Source organism: Paralichthys olivaceus, chromosome 6 (assembly GCF_024713975.1).
Source record: "Paralichthys olivaceus isolate ysfri-2021 chromosome 6, ASM2471397v2, whole genome shotgun sequence".
Taxonomy (NCBI): domain Eukaryota; kingdom Metazoa; phylum Chordata; class Actinopteri; order Pleuronectiformes; family Paralichthyidae; genus Paralichthys; species Paralichthys olivaceus.
The window spans coordinates 27,316,604-27,339,315 of NC_091098.1; the positions used below are offsets into that span (position 1 = coordinate 27,316,604).

At 45.4% G+C, this 22,712-nt stretch overlaps 2 protein-coding genes across 8 annotated transcripts in view; both read left to right on the forward strand.

Annotated features, from left to right (window-relative positions):
* The first annotated feature begins 5,146 nt into the window (after positions 1-5,146).
* Positions 5,147-7,847, forward strand: rps21 (ribosomal protein S21). 5 transcript variants are annotated; one of them, XM_069526402.1, is made up of 6 exons: positions 5,147-5,283; positions 5,757-5,838; positions 6,784-6,847; positions 7,179-7,250; positions 7,342-7,397; positions 7,790-7,847. In XM_069526402.1, the coding sequence occupies exons 2-6, from the start codon at positions 5,789-5,791 to the stop codon at positions 7,797-7,799; spliced, it is 252 nt and encodes an 83-aa protein (XP_069382503.1). In that variant the 5' UTR covers positions 5,147-5,283; positions 5,757-5,788; the 3' UTR covers positions 7,800-7,847. The 5 variants fall into 5 exon arrangements, with proteins under 5 accessions (XP_069382503.1, XP_069382505.1, XP_069382504.1 ...); XM_069526404.1 differs by having other exon boundaries at positions 5,248-5,384; XM_069526403.1 differs by having other exon boundaries at positions 5,250-5,397.
* Positions 7,848-13,647: 5,800 nt separating this feature from the next.
* The window catches only part of lama5 (laminin, alpha 5), a 62,600-nt gene continuing 53,535 nt past the window's right edge, over positions 13,648-22,712 (forward strand). For all 3 annotated transcript variants that reach the window (XM_069526407.1, XM_069526408.1, XM_069526409.1), the window contains exons 1-2: positions 13,648-14,100; positions 19,270-19,422. In XM_069526407.1, coding sequence (XP_069382508.1) covers positions 13,792-14,100; positions 19,270-19,422 — 462 coding nt within the window. In that variant the 5' untranslated portion in view covers positions 13,648-13,791. The remainder of the gene's footprint in view (positions 14,101-19,269; positions 19,423-22,712) is intronic.

Genomic DNA, 22,712 nt, shown 5'->3' on the forward strand with positions numbered 1-22,712 from the left:
TCTAGGAACGCCTCTTTAAAGAGCTGAGTGGGGGATGGGGTCCAGCAAGCAGGTAGAAGTTTTAGAGGATGAGACTACAGAAGATGTGAAAGGGTGATCTGGGAGAACTGATCTAACGTGAGTCTGGGTCGACACTTGTTTCATAGTTGACAGTTTGTGAGTGTTTGGGGAGTAAAGGTGAATTTTCTCTCTGCTAGTTTCAGTTTTATCAGTGAAGAAGTGAATAAAATCATTGCTGCTCAGTGACAATGGGATTGTTGGTTCAATAGAGCTGTGGCTCTTGGTCAGCCTGGCTACAGTGCTGAAGAGAAACCTGGGGTTGTTCTTATTGTCCTCTATTAGTCTGGAGTAACATGAGGTTCTGGCACGTTGAAGAGCATGTTTATACACTTCAAGGCTACTCCTCCAGGAAGTAAGATTAACTTCAGAGCAGGCGGAGCGCCACTTCCTCTCTAACCTCCGTGTTGCCTGTTTTAGGGTCTGAGTTTCCGAAGTAAACCACAGAGTGAACCTCCTCTGACGAATTAACTTCTTTTTCAGAGGAGCAGTACTATCAGGGACAGTTTGAAGTCCTGAGGTTGTACTATCCACTAAGTTATCGAGTTCTGCGGGAGCGAGGTTGATTATCGTTCGTATAGGATGATTAAATAATCAGGTTTATGTTGTTTGAGGGTGGGAAAGACAAAGGGTGAGGCTTTCAAACGATGTGAAACGTTCTGTAACTCGAGGGGTGATTGTAAGGTAAGAGTTGTATATTGCTGCTACCCCTCCACCTCTACCTGTACTTCAGGGAATATGTGTGTTACTGTGGGTTGCAGGTGTAGCTTCACTGAGGATCACAGATTCATCCAGTTGGAGCCAGGATTCTGTTCTACAGAATAAATCTAATTAGTGATCACTAATCATTGATCAGTAGAGACTTGGACCTGAGTGATCTGACGTTTAGTAAGCCACATCTAATTTTCCTATGTTTAGATTCTGTGACATGGGTTGTGTTGATTTTGACCAGGTTACTGTGGACTGCTCTTCTCCTTCCTGTCTGTCTAATGGGGACATTATGAGTTTTGGGGGCAGACGCAGTGTTTATCATAGATGTAGGTGACTGATCCAGAAGTGCAGAGAAGTGTCTGCAACTCAGCTGCCTGGTCTCGACTCCGAATTGTCTAGTGAAATAAGTTATAATATTTCTAGCCCCAAGAGAGGCTCCATTACACCATCTCTCCTCATGAGACCAGGCTTTCCCCAGAACCTCCTGCATCGCCCACAGTACTTATATTACTTATTACCATAGTTCAGATCAAGCTTACAAACGTCACAGGAGGCATACAAGTGCACGGCCACCTCAGCAATTATGAAAAGTATAACAAGCATCCCCCGCCATTCCTCTGGGAGCGGTCCCTCTGGGAGCGGTCCCTCTGGGTGCGATCCCTCTGGGTGCGATCCCTCTGGGAGCGGTCCCTCTGGGTGCGATCCCTCTGGAGGTTCTCAGACATGCGGTCGTCAATGCATCATGTTTCACTCCATGTCCGGCGAGTTGCTTCTCCTTCTCTGGAGGAGCGCAGGAGCTGGAGAAGAAGTTAGAGTGGAAATGCACATCCAGACTGAACCTGCAATTTATGCAGAACTTTAAGGCTAAAGCTATCAATGATATATTTATGCATGTTAGTGAGTAATGAAATCAACCAAACAGCAGATTACTGAAGTCCTGCATAAAACACAAACTACTAAAAACTTCAAATCAGCATTGAATCCTGCAGCTAACATGTCAACACTACTACAAGAGAACTGCAATCTCTGAGACTGATTCTTAGTTCACGCTCAGATGACTCTTAGCTGAAGGAATGCAGAGATACTGCATCTGACTTTGCAGACGACACAAGATTTGTCAAACACTGATTTCAGTCTGGTCGTAAAGGACGATCTGATCGAAGTCCAAACAGAGGAATAGTAATCACATGGTTACAATGAATAATAATGAGAAAAATCACAACATGAATAGATCGAGAAATCCTCAGAAACACGCTGCGGTGTTAAAGTAATGAAGCGTTAACTGATCAACAATATATGAATCCTCGTGACATTTCATGTAAACAGGATCAAAATGCTCAAAGTGATGGAGAGCAGCTCTGTCCACAGATGTCCTGTTTGCTCTGGACACACACGTCCTCTCCGGATCTCAAGGATCCACATTCTGTACCTGCTCACATTCAGAAACCCTGCAGCTGCTGCAGCAGCTGTGAAACTGAGGAGAGAACCGACAAGTCAGCACACGTATGTTGAGAGTGTGAGTGGGAGGGCCCTCAAGCGTGTGGGCCTGTTTACAGGAATCTGTGAAGTGTGGTGATGTCATAATCAGCAACCTCCCCCGCCATCCTTCTGGAAGTGATCCCTCTGGAAGTGATCCCTCTGGAAGTGATCCCTCTGGAAGTGATCCCTCTGGAAGTGATTCCTCTGGAAGTGATCCCTCTGGAAGTGATCCCTCTGGAAGTGATCCCTCTGGAAGTGATTCCTCTGGAAGTGATCCCTCTGGAAGTGATCCCTCTGGAAGTGATCCCTCTGGAAGTGATCCCTCTAGAAGTGATTCCTCTGGAAGTGATCCCTCTGGAAGTGATTCCTCTGGAAGTGATCCCTCTGGAAGTGATCCCTCTGGAAGTGATCCCTCTGGAAGTGATTCCTCTGGAAGTGATCCCTCTGGAAGTGATCCCTCTGGAAGTGATCCCTCTGGAAGTGATCCCTCTGGGAGCCATTCCTCTCGGGTGACCTGTCTGTCCTGAGACAGCTATAACACAGATCGTGGCAGCGGCAGCTCGTCGAGACGCTTCTGGTGGCAACAGAACTGCCACTGATTTGGAAACGCAGCCGTCACAGCTGCCATATTGTTGGTAATTGTGTTTTTTGGACTGCATTCAAAAATTCAGTGATATTACTGTTGGATACGTGGAGGCTGTGTTACATCTGCTGTCAGAAAACTTTTGCGGACATCAATATTACTAATTGCACTGTAACACTTCACCGCACTACCATCTGTACATTCCGATATTCCCATATGTTTATTTATATTCATATCTTTCAGAATCAGAATCAGAATCAGAATTCTTTTATTTGCCAGGTATGTTTGCACATACAGGAAATTGCCTTGGTGTCATTGGTGCACTACTTATGTACATAAAACAACAATATATAAGAAATTGAATAAAATAAAATAAAATAGAATAAAATAAAATAAAATAAAATAAAATAAAATAAAATAAAGTATATACATATATACAGTAACAGAGTACTTTATCTGATTCAGTGTCTTTTTCTGCAGAAATATCTTTTTCTGCAAATCAGATAGTTTTTTTTTATGTACTGTTAGTTTCCATTTATCAGCAAAACGAGTAGAAAATGTCCGTCACTTGTGTTCGGTCTCGCAGCTTGAGGTCTCACGGTGTTGGCCTGTTGTCAGTCACACTTGTCAGTTGAATCAGATTAGTCAGAACTTTATTGGTCTCTTAATTTAAATTCCAGAAGCATTACGAGACGATGAAAAGAAATAATAAAAAGAAAGATGTAAAAACACGGTGATGTAACCAGTTTCTGATGCCAAGAGGAATGTCGTCTTTCTGTGGAATCATTTTTATCCAGGCGACATTTTCAGATTGTTGTTACATGTTCTCTCTCTCTCTCTCTCTCTCTCTCTCTCTTCTCTCTCTCGCTCTTCTCTCTCTCTCTTCTCTCTCTCTCTTCTCTCTCTCTCTCTTCTCTCTCGCTCTTCTCTCTCTCTCTCTCTCTTCTCTCTCTCTCTCTCTCTCTCGCTCTTCTCTCTCTCTCTCTCTCTCTCTCTCTCTCTCTCTCTCTCTCTCTCTTCTCTCTCGCTCTTCTCTCTCTCTCTCTCTCTCGCTCTTCTCTCTCTCGCTCTTCTCTCTCTCGCTCTTCTCTCTCTCTCTTCTCTCTCTCTCTTCTCTCTCTCTCTCGCTCTTCTCTCTCTCTCTCTCGCTCTTCTCTCTCTCTCTTCTCTCTCTCTCTCTCTCTCTTCTCTCTCTCTCTCTCTCGCTCTTCTCTCTCTCTCTCTCGCTGTTCTCTCTCTCCCCAGTATCCATTTGGGTGCCTCCCATTTCTCTGTACCCTGTGTCTGTGTTGTGTCAGCATCTCTGTTGTGTCTGTGTCTGTTTTGTGACTGTGTGTCTGTTGTGTCTGTGTCTGTGTTGTGTCAGTGTCTGTGTTGTGTCTGTGTCTGTTTTGTGACTGTGTCCATGTCTGTGTTGTGTCTGTGTCTGTGTCCATGTCTCTGTTGTGTCTGTGTCCATGTCTGTGTCTGTGTCCATGTCTGTGTTGTGTCTGTGTCTGTGTCCATGTCTCTGTTGTGTCTGTGTCCATGTCTGTGACTGTGTCCATGTCTGTGTTGTGTCTGTGTCTGTGTCCATGTCTCTGTTGTGTCTGTGTCTGTGTTGTGTCTGTGTCTGTGTTGTGTCTGTGTCTGTGTTGTCTCTGTTCGTTTATACTCGGCCATGATTCTGGGTCAGGCCACAGCTCTTCATCCACATCACACTCTAACATTGTCCCAAATCATAACATCAGTATTCCGCTCCATCATCTCGAGTTCTGTTCATGTGCAGACGACTCATCTCTAAGACCAGGAGAGGTGAGAAGGTGCTGGGTGTTACAGCACATGACCAGAGTGACACGATGGTGAAGAACACCCCGGCTGCTTACAGCAGCACACGGTGTTATATTACTGCACCACCATCAGAAATTGCCACTCTTCGTCTTCCTCTCCCTCCTCTTCCCCTCCCTCCTTCTTGTCCTCCACCTCCACCTCCTCTTACACACACTCGTCCTCTGTGTCTCTGATCCATTGTTGTCGTGAGCTTGCAGGACCAACCTGCTGCACTCTGAACTTACATTGGTTTTCATGTTGTCACGACATGAAGAGAAACAAGTGTGATCGAGTTTGAATCGTTGTGTTCAGTGGACGACACGTGTGTTTCACTTGTGTTCATATTTTACTGCTGGTTTTCACCGTTATGCGTCACAAGTGCATCACAGAGACTCTCGCTGTGTTTTACTGCGTGAGACTGTGTTCAGAGTTTTGAAAGAGGAAGGACTGAGACCTGCAGATAGTGTTTCACTGGGTGAGGATAGTTCATGGTTCAGTCAAACTGATGCTCACTTCAGTGACTGAGTTCAGTGTTTTACCAGTACTACACCAGCAGGTGGCGACAAATCCAGCGCATCCAGACACACATATGTTTACTTCCGGGTCACGCCTCTCTCTTTCCTGTCGGCCATTTGTCGGAGTCGGTGAGTTCCTCTCGCGCTCTCGTCTTTAAACCTTCGATCCGCTGGATTCCGTCGGTTGTTCGGTGATAATCTGGACCGACTGTGACCGTGTGTCTGCGCGGGTGCGTGTCCTCGGTGTGTGACGCTGGAAGTGTGTCTAAGTATCCGCAGTTTGTCGAGTGTGTGAGCGGCCACATGCCGTCGTGATGCGAGCCCCCCCCCCCCCTCATGCTAACCGATGCTAAGCGGCTAACACCGCGGGACGGTCGCGTGTAGCTCGGACGGTTCTGTCGGAGTTTTAACCGAACACGAGGCTGCGAACGAGGCGTCGTGTGTCAACATGGTGCCGCTAGCATGGTGCCGTTAGCTCTTGTGTTAGCATGGTGCTGTTAGCGCTTGTGTTAGCATGGAACTGTTAGCATGGTGTCGTTAGCTAGCTAGCATCGGAGACTGGGTGTGTGGTCGTGACCGAGGTTTGATTCCCTGTGTTGCAGGTTTGTAGGTGACCACCGGTACAAGACCAAACATGCAGAACGACGCTGGAGAATTCGTGGACTTGTACGTCCCCCGCAAATGGTGAGTGTCCACGTCCAGCGTGTCCATCACAGCCGGGGGGGTGTCGGGGACATGTCTCTGTGTCGGTGCTGATCCGGAAAACCAGAACACGTGGAGACGTTCAGCACGTTTCAGAAAAACCACTGACTCCAGATCTGCTCACTCCTGAAACTCTCATCGGTGGAGGACAGTGAGACAGACAAGTTAAAATAAAATGACTGAAACATCTGCGTCAGGTGAACAACGTGACACACGTCTGATCTGAAGTCAGTGCAAAGACCAGGAGCCACAAGCACCTGACCACAGAGAGTTTCTAGATCTGGGATGAACAAAGTAAAACTACTTAAACATGAAGGAAGAGAAACTGAGCGCTCTTCAGGGACCTGGTCCTTCATTAGCTTTGAGAACAGCTAAGACTTTGAAACACGTTCTCACTCAACCATTAATCTGCTCTTGATAATAATAAAGTCATCGGTGTTAATGGAGAAATAAAGAAATGAGCTCTTTGTGTTTCAGTGATTTAAATGTTTCCCATTAACTGATGTCAGCCTCAGTTCTCCCCTTTGTTAAATTAATATTCTCACAGTTCAAATCATTTTCGGTGTTTGTAAGTTTTTTAAACCAGACTCTGATTTCATTTGTTTTGATGAGAATTGTGGAGCTGAAACACAAACGGACAGAATCTCATGATTTCATGATAAAAATCGTTTTCAGTAAAAAAGGTGATTTAATTTGATCGGCTGATTTTTAAAATTGTCCAAAATGAGCAGTTCACGAGTATTTAAACATTTTATACGACCTTGTCTACAGAATTCAGAAAACACGTCAAGAGTATTCTTGTAAAACTTTTACATTTCCGAGTCGTTTGTTCCTGTTTACGCTCAAACTAGATGATCAAAGTTCTTTGTCATGAAGGATGAAAATGTCTTTGACAATATTTTAATAAATAATTCACTTGTATTGCAGCTCTGCTAGCAACAGAATAATTGGAGCCAAGGACCATGCCTCCATCCAGATGAACATTGCTGAGGTAAAATAAGAAAATGTAAAGTTGTCATAGTAAATGTATCAGGAGTCATTTACAGACTCTGTGAAGAAGAGTCACACAGAAGCTGTGAAACAAACAGTTCTCATCACCGATGGTTTAAAGATGCAGGTTTAAACTGTGTCTCCAGTGAAGTGACTCTTATATTAAAGTTGAAGTGTGAACACAGTCTGAGGAGAAATGCTCTCGTGTCTCATCCTTCCACCAAGTGTCAGGGAAATGGTTCTGTGGTCTTTGCGTTCAACATGTTTGTTTTAAAACCCTTTCTTGAAACGTGTCATTGTAGTTCTTACCCAGTGTGCACTGTGTTCTGCAGGTCGACAAGGTGACTGGTCGTTTCAACGGTCAGTTCAAGACCTACGCCATCTGTGGCGCCATCCGCAGAATGGTAAGTCAGAGTGAGCGTTGAACACACCCGGTGCACGTCCATCATTTCAGTTCACAAAGACCAAGTGAACATTTGATTTTTCCTCCTGCAGGGTGAGTCTGATGACTCCATCCTGAGGCTGGCGAGGGACGACACCATTGTCGCAAAGTAAGTGCAGATATTTACCTGGAGGTGTGTGTGTGTGTGAGAGAGAGAGAGAGACAAAAGAATGGAAGAATAAGGATTGTGGTTAACGTTCCTCCAGCATCAAACTTGGTACTTTAATGTCGTTTTATTTGAGAATCCTCAAATCCTTCATATCCTTAAAATGTGTACAACCTCAACCTAAAGGTTCTTCACTTCAGTAAAACATAATAAATATATGAAATTGTGTTACTAGTGAGTGCACGTCACCTGAAACTGAAGCAGATAAATTGAATTTGACCCCGATTCATTAAAATATATTATATATATAATAAACACTTTGCAGTTTGAGTTGATAGTTTGTCTGTTAACATCTTTGATTTGGGAACTAAAACCTTTTTCTTGTTGTCTTTCAGGAACTTCTGAGTGTGACGCTGGAACTTTGTTAAATAAAATGGTGAAGAAAAAAAAAAAGTTGTTGTTGCCATTGTAATTTCTAAACTCAAGAAGAAGGTTTACGTGAAACGGGTCGGTTAAAGGTTTCGTGTTTTAGTATCGAGCTTGGACGTTGTTCTGTTCAGTGGAACGTCAGTTAGATTTTCCTGCGGAGGATCATGGATCCAGCTGATGTGTCGACTCGGTGGAATCAAAAGGTAAAAACAAAGGCGACGCAGCCGTAAGATAAACTGAATGTGTTAAATAAGAGACTACAACAAAATGTCTTTAAAAGAAATTTAGATGTTATCTAGAAGATGTTTCTGTTAATCTAAATCACAGCTCAACAACACAACCTCTGTCCAGCTGAGTTTAAAATGTCTGTCACAGGAAAACACCCTGAGGTCTTTCAATGCAAAACATTCAATGAGCTCGGAGTCGAGTCAAACAGCTGAATACTTGAGTTTATTTTCTAACTTCTGAAGAGATCTCCGCTCGTGACAAGTTAAAACCAGAGGGATGGATTTGGAATCAGAAGCATTTTGTGTTACTGAGCTGACACTCCGGTCTGTGGAATAAAAAACTGAACGAGTTGTAGAGAATCATCTGAAACAGTCGAAGATCAACATAATGTGAGAACTTGAAAATCTTACAAGAATCTAATTCTGACTTTTTAACCAAACCTCAAAATGCCTGATGCTGTCGTAGTATTTTCTGTTGTCTTCGTTATATTAATTCATTTATTAATTGAAGAAATTAAGAAAATCATCGAGTTGATGGTTTGTGATGAAAGAGAAAATTAAACCTGCTCAGTGAATATTGATTCTCGTCTAAATCCTCTGCATCGTTTCAAATAGCTGTTTAGATCAGAGTTGACATTTTTAATGAATTAGATTATTGTGAATGATGTTGAAGCCAAATGTAATCAGGAGCCCCTCCCTGCTGTACCTCATTGTGACCAGCAGAGGGCGGTGTTGTACAGGATATGTTCTAATAATAATAATAATATAGAATATTTCTATTTACGAACCGGGACTAAAGTGTCACTAACATTGATTTGTATTGATTCCGTCTCTTGTAACTATAATATGAGAACCACGTGACTCATGCTTTTATTGATTATGTAGTCTGTTATAGTGTTTCCTCAGATGTGTGAAACAGCGCCCCCTTCAGACTACAGCTCTGCTCATCGCTGAACAGAAAAAGAACAAATTGCACATCATGTTAGACTCAATTTAAAATAGAGTCATCGGAGGTAAAGTTATTTAACGAGCTGCTGATAAATATCCTGCAGCAGCTGTAGACACGTGTGTGTGTGTGTGTGTTTAATTGATTTGATCTGTGAAACTCCAATTAGAAGAGTCAGAAACCCGCCCACTCATAGTGCTGTGATTGACAGGTAGTAGCCTCCAGCTCTTGGTCATGCTCCGCCCCCGGCTCCTCCACGCAGTGGATCCTTTAATAAAGTGTTTGATGGACACTGAGGTGGGACTCTCTGACGGTGGCGTGTTATAGAAGCTCTGGCAGCAGAGCTGTGTTTCAGGCCGGCTCGGACCCCTGCACCATCTGGCTTTCAAAGAACCACGAGGTCAGCGTGGGAATGACAGGGTGAAGGCTTCCTGGGTCTAAACACAGTGTGCAGGTGATGGAGCGGTGGTGTGGGACGGTTCCAGGGCGTCTTTAACCTTCCGCAACCTCAACGACAGCTGTCATCAGCTGCTGCTTTACTGCGTCGTTCACATGCATTCTCCTCTTTTCTCCTCCCTGCAGGTGAGGAGCAGGTGAGACAATCATCATCTCCACCTCCCTTCCCCGTCCCTCACTTTTTTCCCACAAGGCCTGGCTGCACTGAGGTATGTGAAAATGATCTGACAGCTGTTGAATTCTCTCATCGTGCTTCAAAGTGATGTAATGACAGAGTCCAGTGAGCACGCTCCGAGGTTTAGACCTTTGGTTGCATCACTTCCCGTTAATGAAGAAATGACTGGCCGGTAGTCGGCGTGAGAAAATGTCACGTGATGCGTGTGGATCCTCATCACGAGGGGAAACGTTAAAGCTCCAGTTCAAGACGCACAGTTCTCGCGTGAGTAAGACTCAAGAGACTCATGAGGCTCAAACCTTCATAAAAACAGACTCAGGGTCAGGAAAGTGAAGCCAGAGCACAAGTGACCTGTCTTCTGTGTGGTGACCAGCAGGGGGCGAGCAGGTTGTTCATGTCAGTTTGACTACAGACGAACTAACAAACTTTGTTTCATACAGATTTAATGCAGACGAGGAAATCCAGTGATTGATTGGAGCTGCACCTGAAATCATGAAATCATGAAATCCACAGAATGACAGTTTAACGTCTCCGAGGTTGAAAGTTGAATTCTGTTGTTTCCACGTGTGGACGTCTCCGTCTCCGTCTCAATGAAATGTAAAATATGTGCACTGTCCCTCAGCACGACGAGTCTCAGCTCGTCAAACAATGATCTTTACATGAAGGGATGGGAGCCCCTCTTACCGCCCCCCCCGCCCCCCAGCCCTGAACTCCCTCACCTGGCCCCCTGCATACCTCACACACACACACACACACACACACACACACACACACACACACACACACACACACACACACACACACACACACACGCAGAGACAAAGAACGCTGTGTCTCAGCCATGAGACGAGGGACGTAGAGTCCTCACAGTGTTGTGTCCTTTCACACAGTTGTGATCATATTTGACTCTGTTGTGTGTCGGTGAGTTTTTGTGTTGGTCACTTCAGCAGCTTTGTTTCTAAAAGCTTCTTTGTCACTTCTGTCCTTTAAAGCTGCACTGTGAGTGTAACGGAGCAACAGCGCCCTCTACAGCCACACGTGGAGCCACATACACACTCACTGAAACATGGACTCCGTTTCATCAAACTGTTCTTTGCTGCAGGATTTTAAAGTTTCTCTGAACTTTACCTCTGACCGTTTCCACGTCTAATCACGTCTCATCGGTCTCGATCCCCTGCTCTCGTTTGTCCTCTCTCTCTCTTCCCTATCTTTCCATCTTGTCTCTTTGTCCGTCCTGAGAAACCGCCCCGCTCGTCCCTTTGTCCTGTTTCAGACGCCGGAGGACTTCAAAGAAGCAGAGAGAGATGCATGAAGGGAAAGAGAGAGAGAGAGACGATGGAAGGAAAGCAGACAGGATGGAGAGAGAGAGAGAGAGTGAATGGGTCACAAAGAGGGAAGATGTATTAAATATCACTTATGATTAAATATCACTTAGCTGAACAATAGAAATGTAATTTTATTAGATGTCAACATTTTTATTAAAACAGAGAATTAACGTGTAGCAACAACGAGACCTGTGTTTTACATTTCATTGACTTGTGGAGTCACATTAACCATCAAAGTTCAAACCAGAGAAATCAAACGATAAACGACCTTAAACTACGTTTTCACCTGATTTCACAAAAACGATGGAGGGACGTGATATGAGTCAGGAAAGACGTCACAACACCGAGACGCTGTCGGGCCTGTGAGTGTCCTGGTGTGAGGAGCGTGACTCTGGAGGTTTCCAACCTTTCACCTCGACGCTGACGCTGCAGCTGAATCCAGGGCGTCTGCAGACATCTTGATAAAAGTGTCTGACCTGCATCTGACACCTCAGGCTCTTTTATTCCAGGCAGGAGAGAGCACGGCGAGAAGGAGGGCCCCCATCAGGAGGAGACAAAGCAACGGGCATGTAGGTACCTGCCTCACACACACACACACACACACACACACACTACCCCCCCTCAGCTCCGTGTCGTCCTCTCTGATCCTGGACGAGGAGATGGAGCATGTGATGCTGCGAACAGACAATATTTACTGTTGTCGTCTGCTCGAGTGTAATTTCTGATGATAAGAGCTTCGAGTCAGACGGACGGATTTAGATTTGAGGACGTGACGGAGTTTGGATGATTTATTCTGACACTCTGCAGCTCTATCTGTCTCATCGTGTCCTCCGAGGTGTTTTCACTGTTGAGAGCACAAAGCTGTCATTTGACATTAAGCAGACTTCAGGATTTCAGTGGTGGCTGATGTGAGGTGGACGTTTCTTTCATTTGAGTGAGACAGGAAGTCTGTTGATTCAAACGTTTGCACCAGTCGTCTGTTCCTCCTGACGATCTGATCGTTCTGCTTCAGCTGAGATTTGCTCCTGATCCATTGATAATGTTTTGATCTTTTATCATTCTCATGAAGTCGTTTCTTTAATGTCCTCACTTCTGTAACAGAGGGATTCTAATAAAAGGTTTGTTTACGCAGGCGCCATGTTAAACTACTGACCTGAGCACGGTGGCTGATGGGAAACACCTTCATCCATCCTTCCTTCTCTCCTTTCCTCACACACTTCTCTTTTTTTTCTGCCTCTCATTCATTCCGACTTTCTTTTACAAATTCCCGACCTCTTCATTTGAGCACTTAGGGAGCAGCAGGGGGTGAGAGGATTCATTGATGGAGCAGTTAACCGTTTCCACGACGACGAGAGACCAATCCCTCACTTCTCTTTAGGTCTCCGTGGTAACCAGGAAGTAGATTAGTTCTAGAGTTCAGGGAGAAGACGGAGAGAGAAAGAGAAAGAGCGGATTAGTGAAGTGAAACGACAAACTGTGTGTGATGCTGATCCAGTGCAGCTTCTCTTCGTCTCTTCCAGTTTGATGCTCCTGCTTTAGGTTTTCCAGCCTTTAGAAACGTGTCTGAGGAGCTGCAGCTGTTTTCATCGACCTTCACAGGGTCAGTGAACCTGGAGGCCGACAGAAAGAAGTTTCACATCGTTATAATTTTAATAAAAACACATTTGAAGACGACGCCTCCAACTCTGACAAACATCCACGGATGAATTTGAAGAGAAGAGTCTGAAGTTCAGTTGATGACGATCGGCTCCAGGTGTGTGTGTGTGTGTGTGTGTGTGTGTGTGTGTGTGTGTGTGTGTGTGTGTGTGTGTGTGTGTGTGTGTGTGTGTGTGTGTGTGTGTGTGTGTGTGTGTGTGTGTGTGGTCGAGAAACCCTTTCATCTTCTAAAGTGGTTCCTGTAGCTTAATTAGATAGCAGTGCTCCAGTGTCCATGAGAACACACACACACACACACACACACACACACACACACACACACACACACACACACACAGCTGCTCAGGTGTTTCCTGGAGGTCTGACAGGAATCAAATCAAAGTCTTTGCATCAAACCTGAAATGAAAAATCTCCTCATTCAAAACTTTGATCCCGCCCAAACAAGTGCTCAAGTCTCAGCTGTCAATCATGACGTCTCAGCTGTCAATCATGACGTCTCAGCTGTCAATCATGACGTGTGTTCTTATCTCATCAATAACCAATGAAACCAAACGGATCAGAAACACTTGAACAAACTTCAGTGAGATCAGAACGTCTCTGACAAACGTTAATTGAGGACAAGTCCTGAGTGAGGACAGGAGGACTCAGGGACTGAATAATCTGTTTGTGTAGAAATATTCCTCAGTGTGTTGAAGGTGTGAATTGAATCTATATGTTATCTGCTGTGTTGACGTCATTATGACCATAGGAACATGTATGTGATTCAAACCATTGAATGGTGAGAAGTTGCTTCTCTGGAGTTTCTGGATATTCTGGATATGATCCAGAGTGAATCACACAATAACACAGATGTATACTTTGTACTGAAGGTACCTAGAGATCTCTTCCTGTTATTCAGACTCATTCACACAGTGTTGACCCCTCCTCCAACACAGGGAGGGTGAGGGAGGGTGAGGAGTGTGGAGCGACACACAGAGAGGGGGGGAGAGAGAGAGGACACTGACTTCGACGCTGCGCTCCAGGACAAACTTTCCTCCTCGTCCTCGCTCTTTGTTCCGCTTGTTTCTGTGAGTTCCCCCCGCTGCTGGTGCGTCTCTGCCGCAGACGTGAGGCTCTCTCCCCTGGTTCTTCTCCTCCTCCACTACTCCTCCACTCCTCCTCCTCCTCCGGGCGCAGGTGGAGAATGATGGCGAGCGGAGCGGCGCGGCTCGGCGCTGCGCTCCCGGCGGCTGTGCGCACGGTGGCGCGGGGCGCACCGCTGCTCCTGTGGCCGCTGCTCCTGAGCTGCTGCCGCCTCTCTGCGGCCCAGGAGCTGCAGACCAACGGGGTGAACGGGTACAGCCTCCACCCGCCGTACTTCAACCTGGCCGAGGGCACCAAGATCACCGCCACCGCGACCTGCGGGGAGGACGAGACCGGCAGGACGGTGCAGGACCTGTACTGCAAACTGGTCGGAGGCCCGGTGTCCGGGGACCCGAGCCAGACCATCCAGGTGAGCCAGGGTTTACCACGCTGCTCTGCGAGGAGGCAGCGGGGTTCTGTGTTCTACTGGACCGAACTGTTCTTCATGTGTCGTGTAGAGGATGAACTGCAGCTGTGATGAAGTCTATGATATTTAATATATATTATTTATTCTGTTCTCTGAGGCTCGTGGCTCCAGTGAGTGTGAATCACTGAGTCTAGATACAAGAGTTACACTAAACTTAACTTAACTTAAAGTTTAGTTAGTTAGATGTTACTCTGAGTTCGACCAGAGGCTCTAATCTGCTGCACATCAATGACTCTACTCAGTATTACAGTAGTATAATCCCAGTATTACAGTATTGCAGTCATATGATCAGTATTGCAGTATTGAAGTGGTATGATCACTATTACAGTATTACAGTGGTATAATGAGTATTACAGTATTACAGTGGTATGATCAGTATTGCAGTATTGCAGTGGTATGATCCCAGTATTGCAGTATTGCAGTGGTATAATCCCAGTACTGCAGTATTACAGTGGTATGATCAGTATTACAGTATTACAGTGGTATAATGAGTATTACAGTATTACAGTGGTATGATCAGTATTGCAGTATTGCAGTGGTATAATCCCAGTATTGCAGTATTGCAGTGGTATGATCCCAGTACTGCAGTATTACAGTGGTATGATTGTGGTACATGCTCAGGTGTATAAGTTGTTATAATATGACTACATGATATTTCTTTCTACGCTCTGAGGTGAAATATCAAATATAGTTGAATTCCTTCAGTTTTTCTATTAGATAAACTAAGTTGGAATTGACGGACAATGAATGAATAAATAAATGAAAGAGTTAAAAGAACTAAGAAGTAAAAGTCTTCTCATGATTGACGGTGTGAGCAGAGTCACTGTCGCTCGTTTCACTTCAGGTTTTCTATCATCAGGCGTCTTCTTGAAAAGCCTCTCAGGCTGAAAGCAGATGCTGCTCCCTGGAGTGAACTCAGACTGGAGAGTTGAGCAGAGGAGGTCAGCACTGATCTCTCTGCCAACTCGTTATTTCACGCACTGCTTCCTTTGTGGGACTTGGCAACACTCAGCACTTATATAAGGAGAGAGTCCACAGATAACCACGACGTGCAGATGAGTCTCCGGGCCTGTGTCCGACGTGAAGCCTCCAGGATTCAGGAGTTACCACACAAAGGGTTATTGCAGTTTCATGGGTTAAACATTAAATCAGGCCTGAGGGTGATAACATGCTGGCTTATTGCCCTCCCTCTCCCTCTCTCTCTCTCCCTCTCTCTCTCTCCCTCCCTCCCTCCCTCATTCTTTCTTCCTCTCTCCCACCTGTTCCCTACATTCCTCACGGTGACTGACCCGTGTCGGCCAATCACACCGGGTTTATCCGCTCTGTTCCCGCGAGACCGGAGCGAAGCTTCCTCTGGGGGCGACGCCGGTCACTGGCTGTTCTTCTAACCGGAGTTCTTACACCTGCTTGGGATCAACACTCCACCGATCTATCGTTCGCCTCTGATCCGGTTCACGTTAGCGTTTGCAGAACATGTGACATGCATGTGACTAATCACCACTAAGAGATTAGACTCTGAGATGTTGTGGTTGTTGAGACAGAGGTGGATTGATCAGCAGAGGGAGACAATGAACAGCAGGTGGTTGAGACTCAGAGCTGAGACCCTGAGGACGGTTTTCTGTCCTGAGAGACGAACGGCTTCATAAAGTTTAGTTCCCAATTTAACAAGAGTAAAACACTCAACTCTCTCCTGACGTGTGAGAGACGATGTATTCTGCTCATTAACGTCCACGTTTTATCCACTTCAGCGTCCCCAGGATCCGGCTGAATGGTCCCTCATCAGATGTGATCTGGTTGAAGTGGACATGTTGCTGCATAATGAGCCCAGGAAATAAAATGGAGCCAAGAAAATCTGGTCATTAGCTCGAGGAACGGTGCTCTACGTGTTCGGGATAAGAGGGTTAGCCCACTTTGCTGAGCTATTGTGACTCAGCCCACTTGTTCTTTCACTGCACCCCCCCAGAACAACACACACACACACACACACACACACACACACACAGTCAGAAAACACACGCAGGTTAATCCTGTTTTGATTTTACTGTGAGATGTGAGTGTCTTTATTAATTAAAATCAGCAGGAGGACGTGTGCGTGTGAGTGAGTGAGAGAAAATGGCTCGAAGAGTTTAGAAAACTCGTTCCCTTGTGTTGGATTTAGCTTCTTTACATTTTTGCTGTTTAAAAGTAAAATGTGCAGTTTAGTGTATCCGTGCTGATAAGAGGAGTTCGAAGCCGAGCATGTGTCGACCTGTTGCATCTGCTGGAGGTTCAGGAACTTAATTATCCAGAAATGCCCCCAAGATCATTGAAGCGTTTCCTCTGCAGGTGTTGGAGAGCTGTGCAGAGCCAGAGCTTCATACTGCTGGAGTCTCGACATTAATACGTGGAAGTGAGACCATTGTGTCGTTGGGAAAACAGACGGTGAAACAAACGATTTCAATCTCCTCCATCTCTACTCTTGTTGTGTAGTTTCCTGCATCAGAAGGCTTTGGTTAGATTAGACTCATCTAATCTCCCCTGCTCTTGAAGCTGCGGTGGAAACGCAGGTGAACACCGGTCTGCAGGGACCTTTAAGTTCTTTCTTGATTTCTAAAAGTCCCGTAGAGTCCTCCCTCAGAGAGACGGAGAGATGTGGTCGTTCACCTGAGGGTGGAGGCACAGTCGGAGACGCTCGGGCCCCGGTGGTCTTTCTGTTGATGAGAGAGGAATGAACGGACGACGTGAAAGAAAAGTGAGAGAAACAGTGTGACAGAGAGTTTGACGGCTCTGCAGAAAGTCCCTGACGTCTCACTGCACCAGACACACGCTCCTTTAGAGATGTCACTTCCTGGCTGCGAGTTCAGCATCAGGGTTTTTTTTGTGCAGCGCCGCCTTCATTTCCTATTTAAATACCTGTGACCTGCTCTGTGCACAACACGAGAGCAAATAACTCCGAGTGACATTTTAAGTTCATTACAAATACAGGAGGAATGTGGAAAACACAAGTGTGAACTCTGTGATGCTGTTCATCATGATGTGAGATTAATCATGTCGGATCTACATTAAACAAACTGGAGACAAATATTAAAACCAGGTGGAGATATAATCAGGTGAAAATCAAATCTGGATTCAATGTGGATACGTTAAAACACAAGCTGGAAATAGAGTCTTTACCCAGTTCTGTTTATTCAGGCAGAATATTAACAAGTATTCAATCAAAGAAAGATGGTTTAAATGACACTAAATGGACTGATTCATAATTATAATATCTTATATTATAATATAATAATATCTTATATTATAATATAATAATATCTTATATTATAATAGAATAATATATAATAGAATATAATAATATATATCATAGTTTACTATTTGAAACTGTTCAAGATCACAGAGGATCTCAGGTTGATTGACAGCTCTGGGAGAGAGGAAGGCGGGGACGGGGTCGTGGGGTGGAGTCAGTTCCCGGGCAGTGACCTCTGACCTCAGTGACCTGCAGTGATTATATCTCCTAACTCGGCCTTTTGTTAGAGTCCCTGCTTGTTTACTTTATGCTAACGCTAACACAGCCTCAGGGGTTCGGGGGTTAAAGCTCCGACAACCACTCAGGGATCCTCTGAGAGTGAAGAAGCTTTGGGACGAGGTGGAGAGGACTCTTCAAGTGGACACGTTCACGCACCATTTACTTCCCCTCACCTCGCTGCGGTCTGATCATCACCAGGCTGGGACACATGTTGGAGACGATGTGCTTCTTGATTTAAACATCTTCATTAATGTGGCGTCCACCGTCACAGTCCGAGGTTTGAGGGTTAGTTGCTCTTCAAACGTGGAGATTGAGTGAAGACGTTTTCAAACCTGAATTCTGGAAACTTCCTGTCCTCAGTGTTTTTCCCGTGACGCAGCAGATGGTCCAGGTCCGACTCGTTCACAACATGTGGACGTGTTAGAAACCTCACCAACACGTTTCCAGATGTTGTCCTGCTGTTTTCTCTCATGGACTCACTCTGACCTCTGACAGATGTTTCACTAGAAGCTGCAGGAGAAGATCCAGAACATGTCCAGAGACTCTGACACACAGGACATGTGAGGAACATGTCAGGAACACATGAGGAACATGTCAGGAACACATGAAGAACATGTCAGGAACATGTCAGGAACACGTTAGGAACACGTTAGGAACATGTCAGGAACATGTGAGGAACATGTCAGGAACACATGAAGAACATGTCAGGAACAGGTCAGGAACAGGTTAGGAACACGTTATGAACATGTTAGGAACATGTCAGGAACACGTTATGAACATGTCAGGAACATGTTAGAAACAGGTCAGGAACACGTTAGGAACATATCAGGAACACGTCAGGAACACGTCAGGAACACGTTAGGAACATGTCCAGACTTCAGTTCAAGTCTTAAAACAGCTCGAGTGTCAGAGCCGGTGCTGTGTACTGAATGGACTCGTCCCACTGAGTCGTGTCTGGTTGTCGAGCGGACAGACAGAAAATGAGGATTGAATTTATGAGACAAGTGAAACTCACAAGCAGGAATATGATCCAGGCTGGAGCCTCGCTGTCACTTTAGTGTGTGCGGAGTCCTGGTTCTGTTGAAATGTTAGAAACCCGACCCAGGTGCTCCAGGGACAAACAATCGTGAAATAAATCTCCTCCTTTCAGAGACGTTTCCTGGGACTCGGAGCGATTGTGCTGCAGCTGAGACTTTGAGTTGTGGTCTAGTCTCACTGAGGTGTGTTAATCAATAACATCCTGTCGGAGCTTCTCCATCATTCATTCTCTAAAAGTCCCTTTTATTCAACAAAGAAAGAAAATGTGATGGAAAGTACGACTGACTGTTTTCTCCTGCTGACGCTGCGTTCTTCAAACGTGAAAGACAAAGTCCAGAGAAGGTCCAGACACACGACCACAGACTTAAAACGCCTACAGAGACGTTTGCACTAGATTTATCTGATAAGAGAAATAATAATAACTCCAACACAGTCGTGTAACACCCAGTCAGGCAGACAGTCGCTTTTCATCCAGGATAACTTAGTAGCGCGTCCAGGTCACATGGTGTTTGACGATGTTTGACTCCAGTGTCGTTTAAAGCTCGTGCGGTTCTTCTCTGTGTCCTCAGGGCCAGTACTGTGACACCTGCAGCCAGGGAGACAGCGACCGCGCTCGTCCCATCACCAACGCCATCGACGGGACGGAGCGATGGTGGCAGAGCCCGCCTCTGTCCCGCAGCACCGAGTTCAACGAGGTGAACGTCACCCTGAACCTGGGACAGGTAGGACTGACACTGAGACACACACTTCTGTGCAGACGTGGTTTCTCTGTGTGATTCTGCTGGAATATTGTCTTAAATGTTTCAGCTCGTTGCTCCTGACGACGTGTCTGTGATTCATGAATAATCACTTCAGTCTGTTTTCTGCTGCACGAACATGTTTCACCTGATTTGCTAAACTGGTAAATCTGTGATGTGGCGATTTCCTTTGCTGAGTTTGGAATTTATTGCCCTCGACTTTTATCTTGTTAGCGTAGCTGTAGCTAACTATCACTCAAATGTAAGGTCCTTTTCAAATACTTACATTTCTACTTATAAACAAAGTCTTTCAGGTGAGTACACTTCCTACTCGGGTATATTTGCCGATACAAAACCAAATATAAAACTTGGATGAAGAGAATAAACATTTTAATGTAAAATTTAAGAATAAACGCAGATTCTTTTCTGCATCGTTTCTTCTCCAACAGTAAAGTTTTCATTTCTGAAACAACATCACCGTCTTGGAGGAAAAGTCCCGTTTGTGGTCGAGTCTTTTAGTACAATTCAAACTTCTCCTTTAATCCCAGCTGCTTCTCGAAGCTGCTTGGATTTCACCCGCTCTGGGAAAACTTAACTCAGATAATGAGCGGTGAATAAATCAGAGCGGTAACATCATCAGTGATGAATCGGCCTCCTGGAGTTCAGCGACCTGAGAGAAGAATCAGACTGTTAAAGCTTCAGTCCGCTGATTTAGAGCGGCTTGTTTTTGGCTGGATGCTCTGTTTGTTTTAGCTGCTGTTGCAGTGATTCATGAGAAGGAAACACGCTCACGTATGAACATGAGGCTCGTCTACACGCTGACACACACACACACACACACACACACACACACACACAGACACACACACACACAGGGAAACACTGAGGAGTGTGTGCAGCTCAGAAACACTTCAGCAGTTTGAGATTCTGAACGTCGCTCTTGAACAACTTGTTTCTGAATGTGACTCTTTTGTGCCGACTCCTCTTGCTCGAGTGCCCTCCTGTGTGTGTGTGTGTGTGTGTGTGTGTGTGTGTGTGTGTGTCTGTGTGTGTGTGTGTGTGTGTGTGTGTGTGTCTGTGTGTGTGTGTGTGTGTGTGTGTGTGTGTCTGTGTGTGTTTTTTCAGTCCTGGAATTCAGGTTCCCCCTTCATCCATCTTTCATCCCTTTTCTCTTCTCTCTCTCCCTCTCTCCCTCTCTCCCTCTCTCCCTCTCTCTCTCTCTCTCTCTCTCTCTCTCTCTCTCTCTCTCTCTCTCTCTTTCTCTCCGTCTCTCTCTCTCTCCCTCTCTCTCTCAGCAGAGAACCAGGAGTTTGTCTTTAAAAGCTCTTTTGAGCCAGTTTACGTGTAGAAGTGATAAAATAACACAAAGACTCCAGAAACCTCTGAAAACGTGCGTCTTGTGACGGACCCTGTCAAAATCTGTGAATAAATCTAAACTAGCAGAGTTTTGACGAGGATCCTCCATCGTCTTCTGTCGTCCTCCGTTGTCCTCTGTCGTCCTCTGTCGTCCTCATCACGTCTTGCTCTCACGATGATGTTTCATTATGTTTCTTTACATCAGGTTCAGATGATGTGAATCAGCTTAAATCAGTTTAAAGAACTTACGGAGAGTTAAGAAATATTCGTTATATTATAAATTATATTCACAAATCTTTTGGCTCAATGTGTTTAAATGTTTATTGATGAAAAACATTTTTGTATTTATTGAATTTCCAACAGTTTATTTGGATCATTTATTATAGTTAATTGAATCTCAGACTCTTCTAGCTGAGGTTGTTCAGATTTCAGATTGAGAATAATGTGCAGCCTCAATATTTGTAGTCCACTTGTCTTGTGCAACTTCACTTAACTAGAACTTTAAAGAGATTGATCCTTATTTTCTCTATTTTCTACTGTTGACGCAGGAAACTTCAGATGAAGTCAGTGTTTAATTCATCACATCATGTTTTCGTGACTTAAAGGAGAGAGACAGTGAACGAGGAGGAGAAGGATCTCTAGTTACCAGGTTTCAGTTCTGTCTTGAAAGAATGTAGGTGGGCTAAGGCCAGGATTAAGTGTGTGTGTGTGTGTGTGTGTGTGTGTGTGTGTGTGTGTGTGTGTGTGTGTGTGTGTGTGTCTCAACCCCCTGCCTTTGGTTGAATGAAAGACAAAGAGAGGAGGGAGAGATTGGAATGTCTGTTAACCTGTCTCAACCCGCAGAGGGGGAGGCTCGTTAAATCACCCACCTGCCCCTCCCTCCCCCCTCCTCCCCCCCTCCCCCCCTCCCCCCCTCCACATACATATAACTAGAACATATATAATCCAGTGGAAACTTCCCGGTCCTACGTTTTTCTGCTGAAGTGCTGAGACATCTTTCCGTTTGTAAGCTGAGGGTAACACATGCATCCAGTCCAAGGACGGGACGAGATAAGACGACGCGTCTCAAGGTGAAGACAGAATGAAGCTCAGCATTAGTTTGTCGTCTCGCTGCGTCGCTCCCCCCCCCCAGTCGTTCAGCCTATCGTCTTCAGATAACACCTTCCCAATATAGAACCTTTCTATCTCCTCCACTTTCCCGTCTTCTCTCTTCTGCTATCTCCTCCGGGCATTCTTCTTCACCATCACCCTCTTCCTCAAGAGCCCTGCTCCCCCTCCTCCTCCTCCTCCTCCTCCTCCTCCTCCTCCTCAGCCTCCTTTTCTTAAGCGTCTTATGTGACTTCAGAAAATGAATCAGTGACCTTTGACCCTCGATCTTTGGAGAAAAGTTTTCTGATAGTTATTAAAGCCATGCTGAGCTGATGAGATGCACAACCAGAGTTACTGTCTGGAGATGAACATGAATCATCCACGATGAGCTCGTTCCAGTAGAACTCACTGAGAGTGATGACACGTGTGCACTCAGGTGTGTGTGAGTGTGTGTGCACGTAGCTCCATTCCTCAGGTGTGTGAGTGTGTGTGTGTGTGTGTGTGTGCACGTAGCTCCATTCCTCAGGTGTGTGAGTGTGTGTGCACGTAGCTCCATTCCTCAGGTGTGTGAGTGTGTGTGTGTGTGCACGTAGCTCCATTCCTCAGGTGTGTGAGTGTGTGTGTGTGTGTGCACGTAGCTCCATTCCTCAGGTGTGTGATAGTGGAAGTGTTGTTATAACAGGTGAGTGAGGCGAGATGGAAAAAACACGGAGAGCAATCATAGGCGGATAAATACAGTTTGAAGGGAAGGTGGAGGAAAAGGAGGGAGGAAGGGAAGAGGAGGAGGAGGAGGAGGAGCGGGAGGAAGGAAGGAGAGAAAGAACACTGAA

Coding starts and splice junctions, on each gene's coding strand:
- rps21 (XM_069526402.1), top strand. CDS start 5,789: ATGCAGAACGACGCTGGAGAATTCGTGGACTTGTACGTCCCCCGCAAA. Junction 6,848..7,178: donor TCCAGATGAACATTGCTGAG/GTAAAATAAGAA, acceptor TGTGTTCTGCAG/GTCGACAAGGTGACTGGTCG. Junction 7,251..7,341: donor GTGGCGCCATCCGCAGAATG/GTAAGTCAGAGT, acceptor TTCCTCCTGCAG/GGTGAGTCTGATGACTCCAT.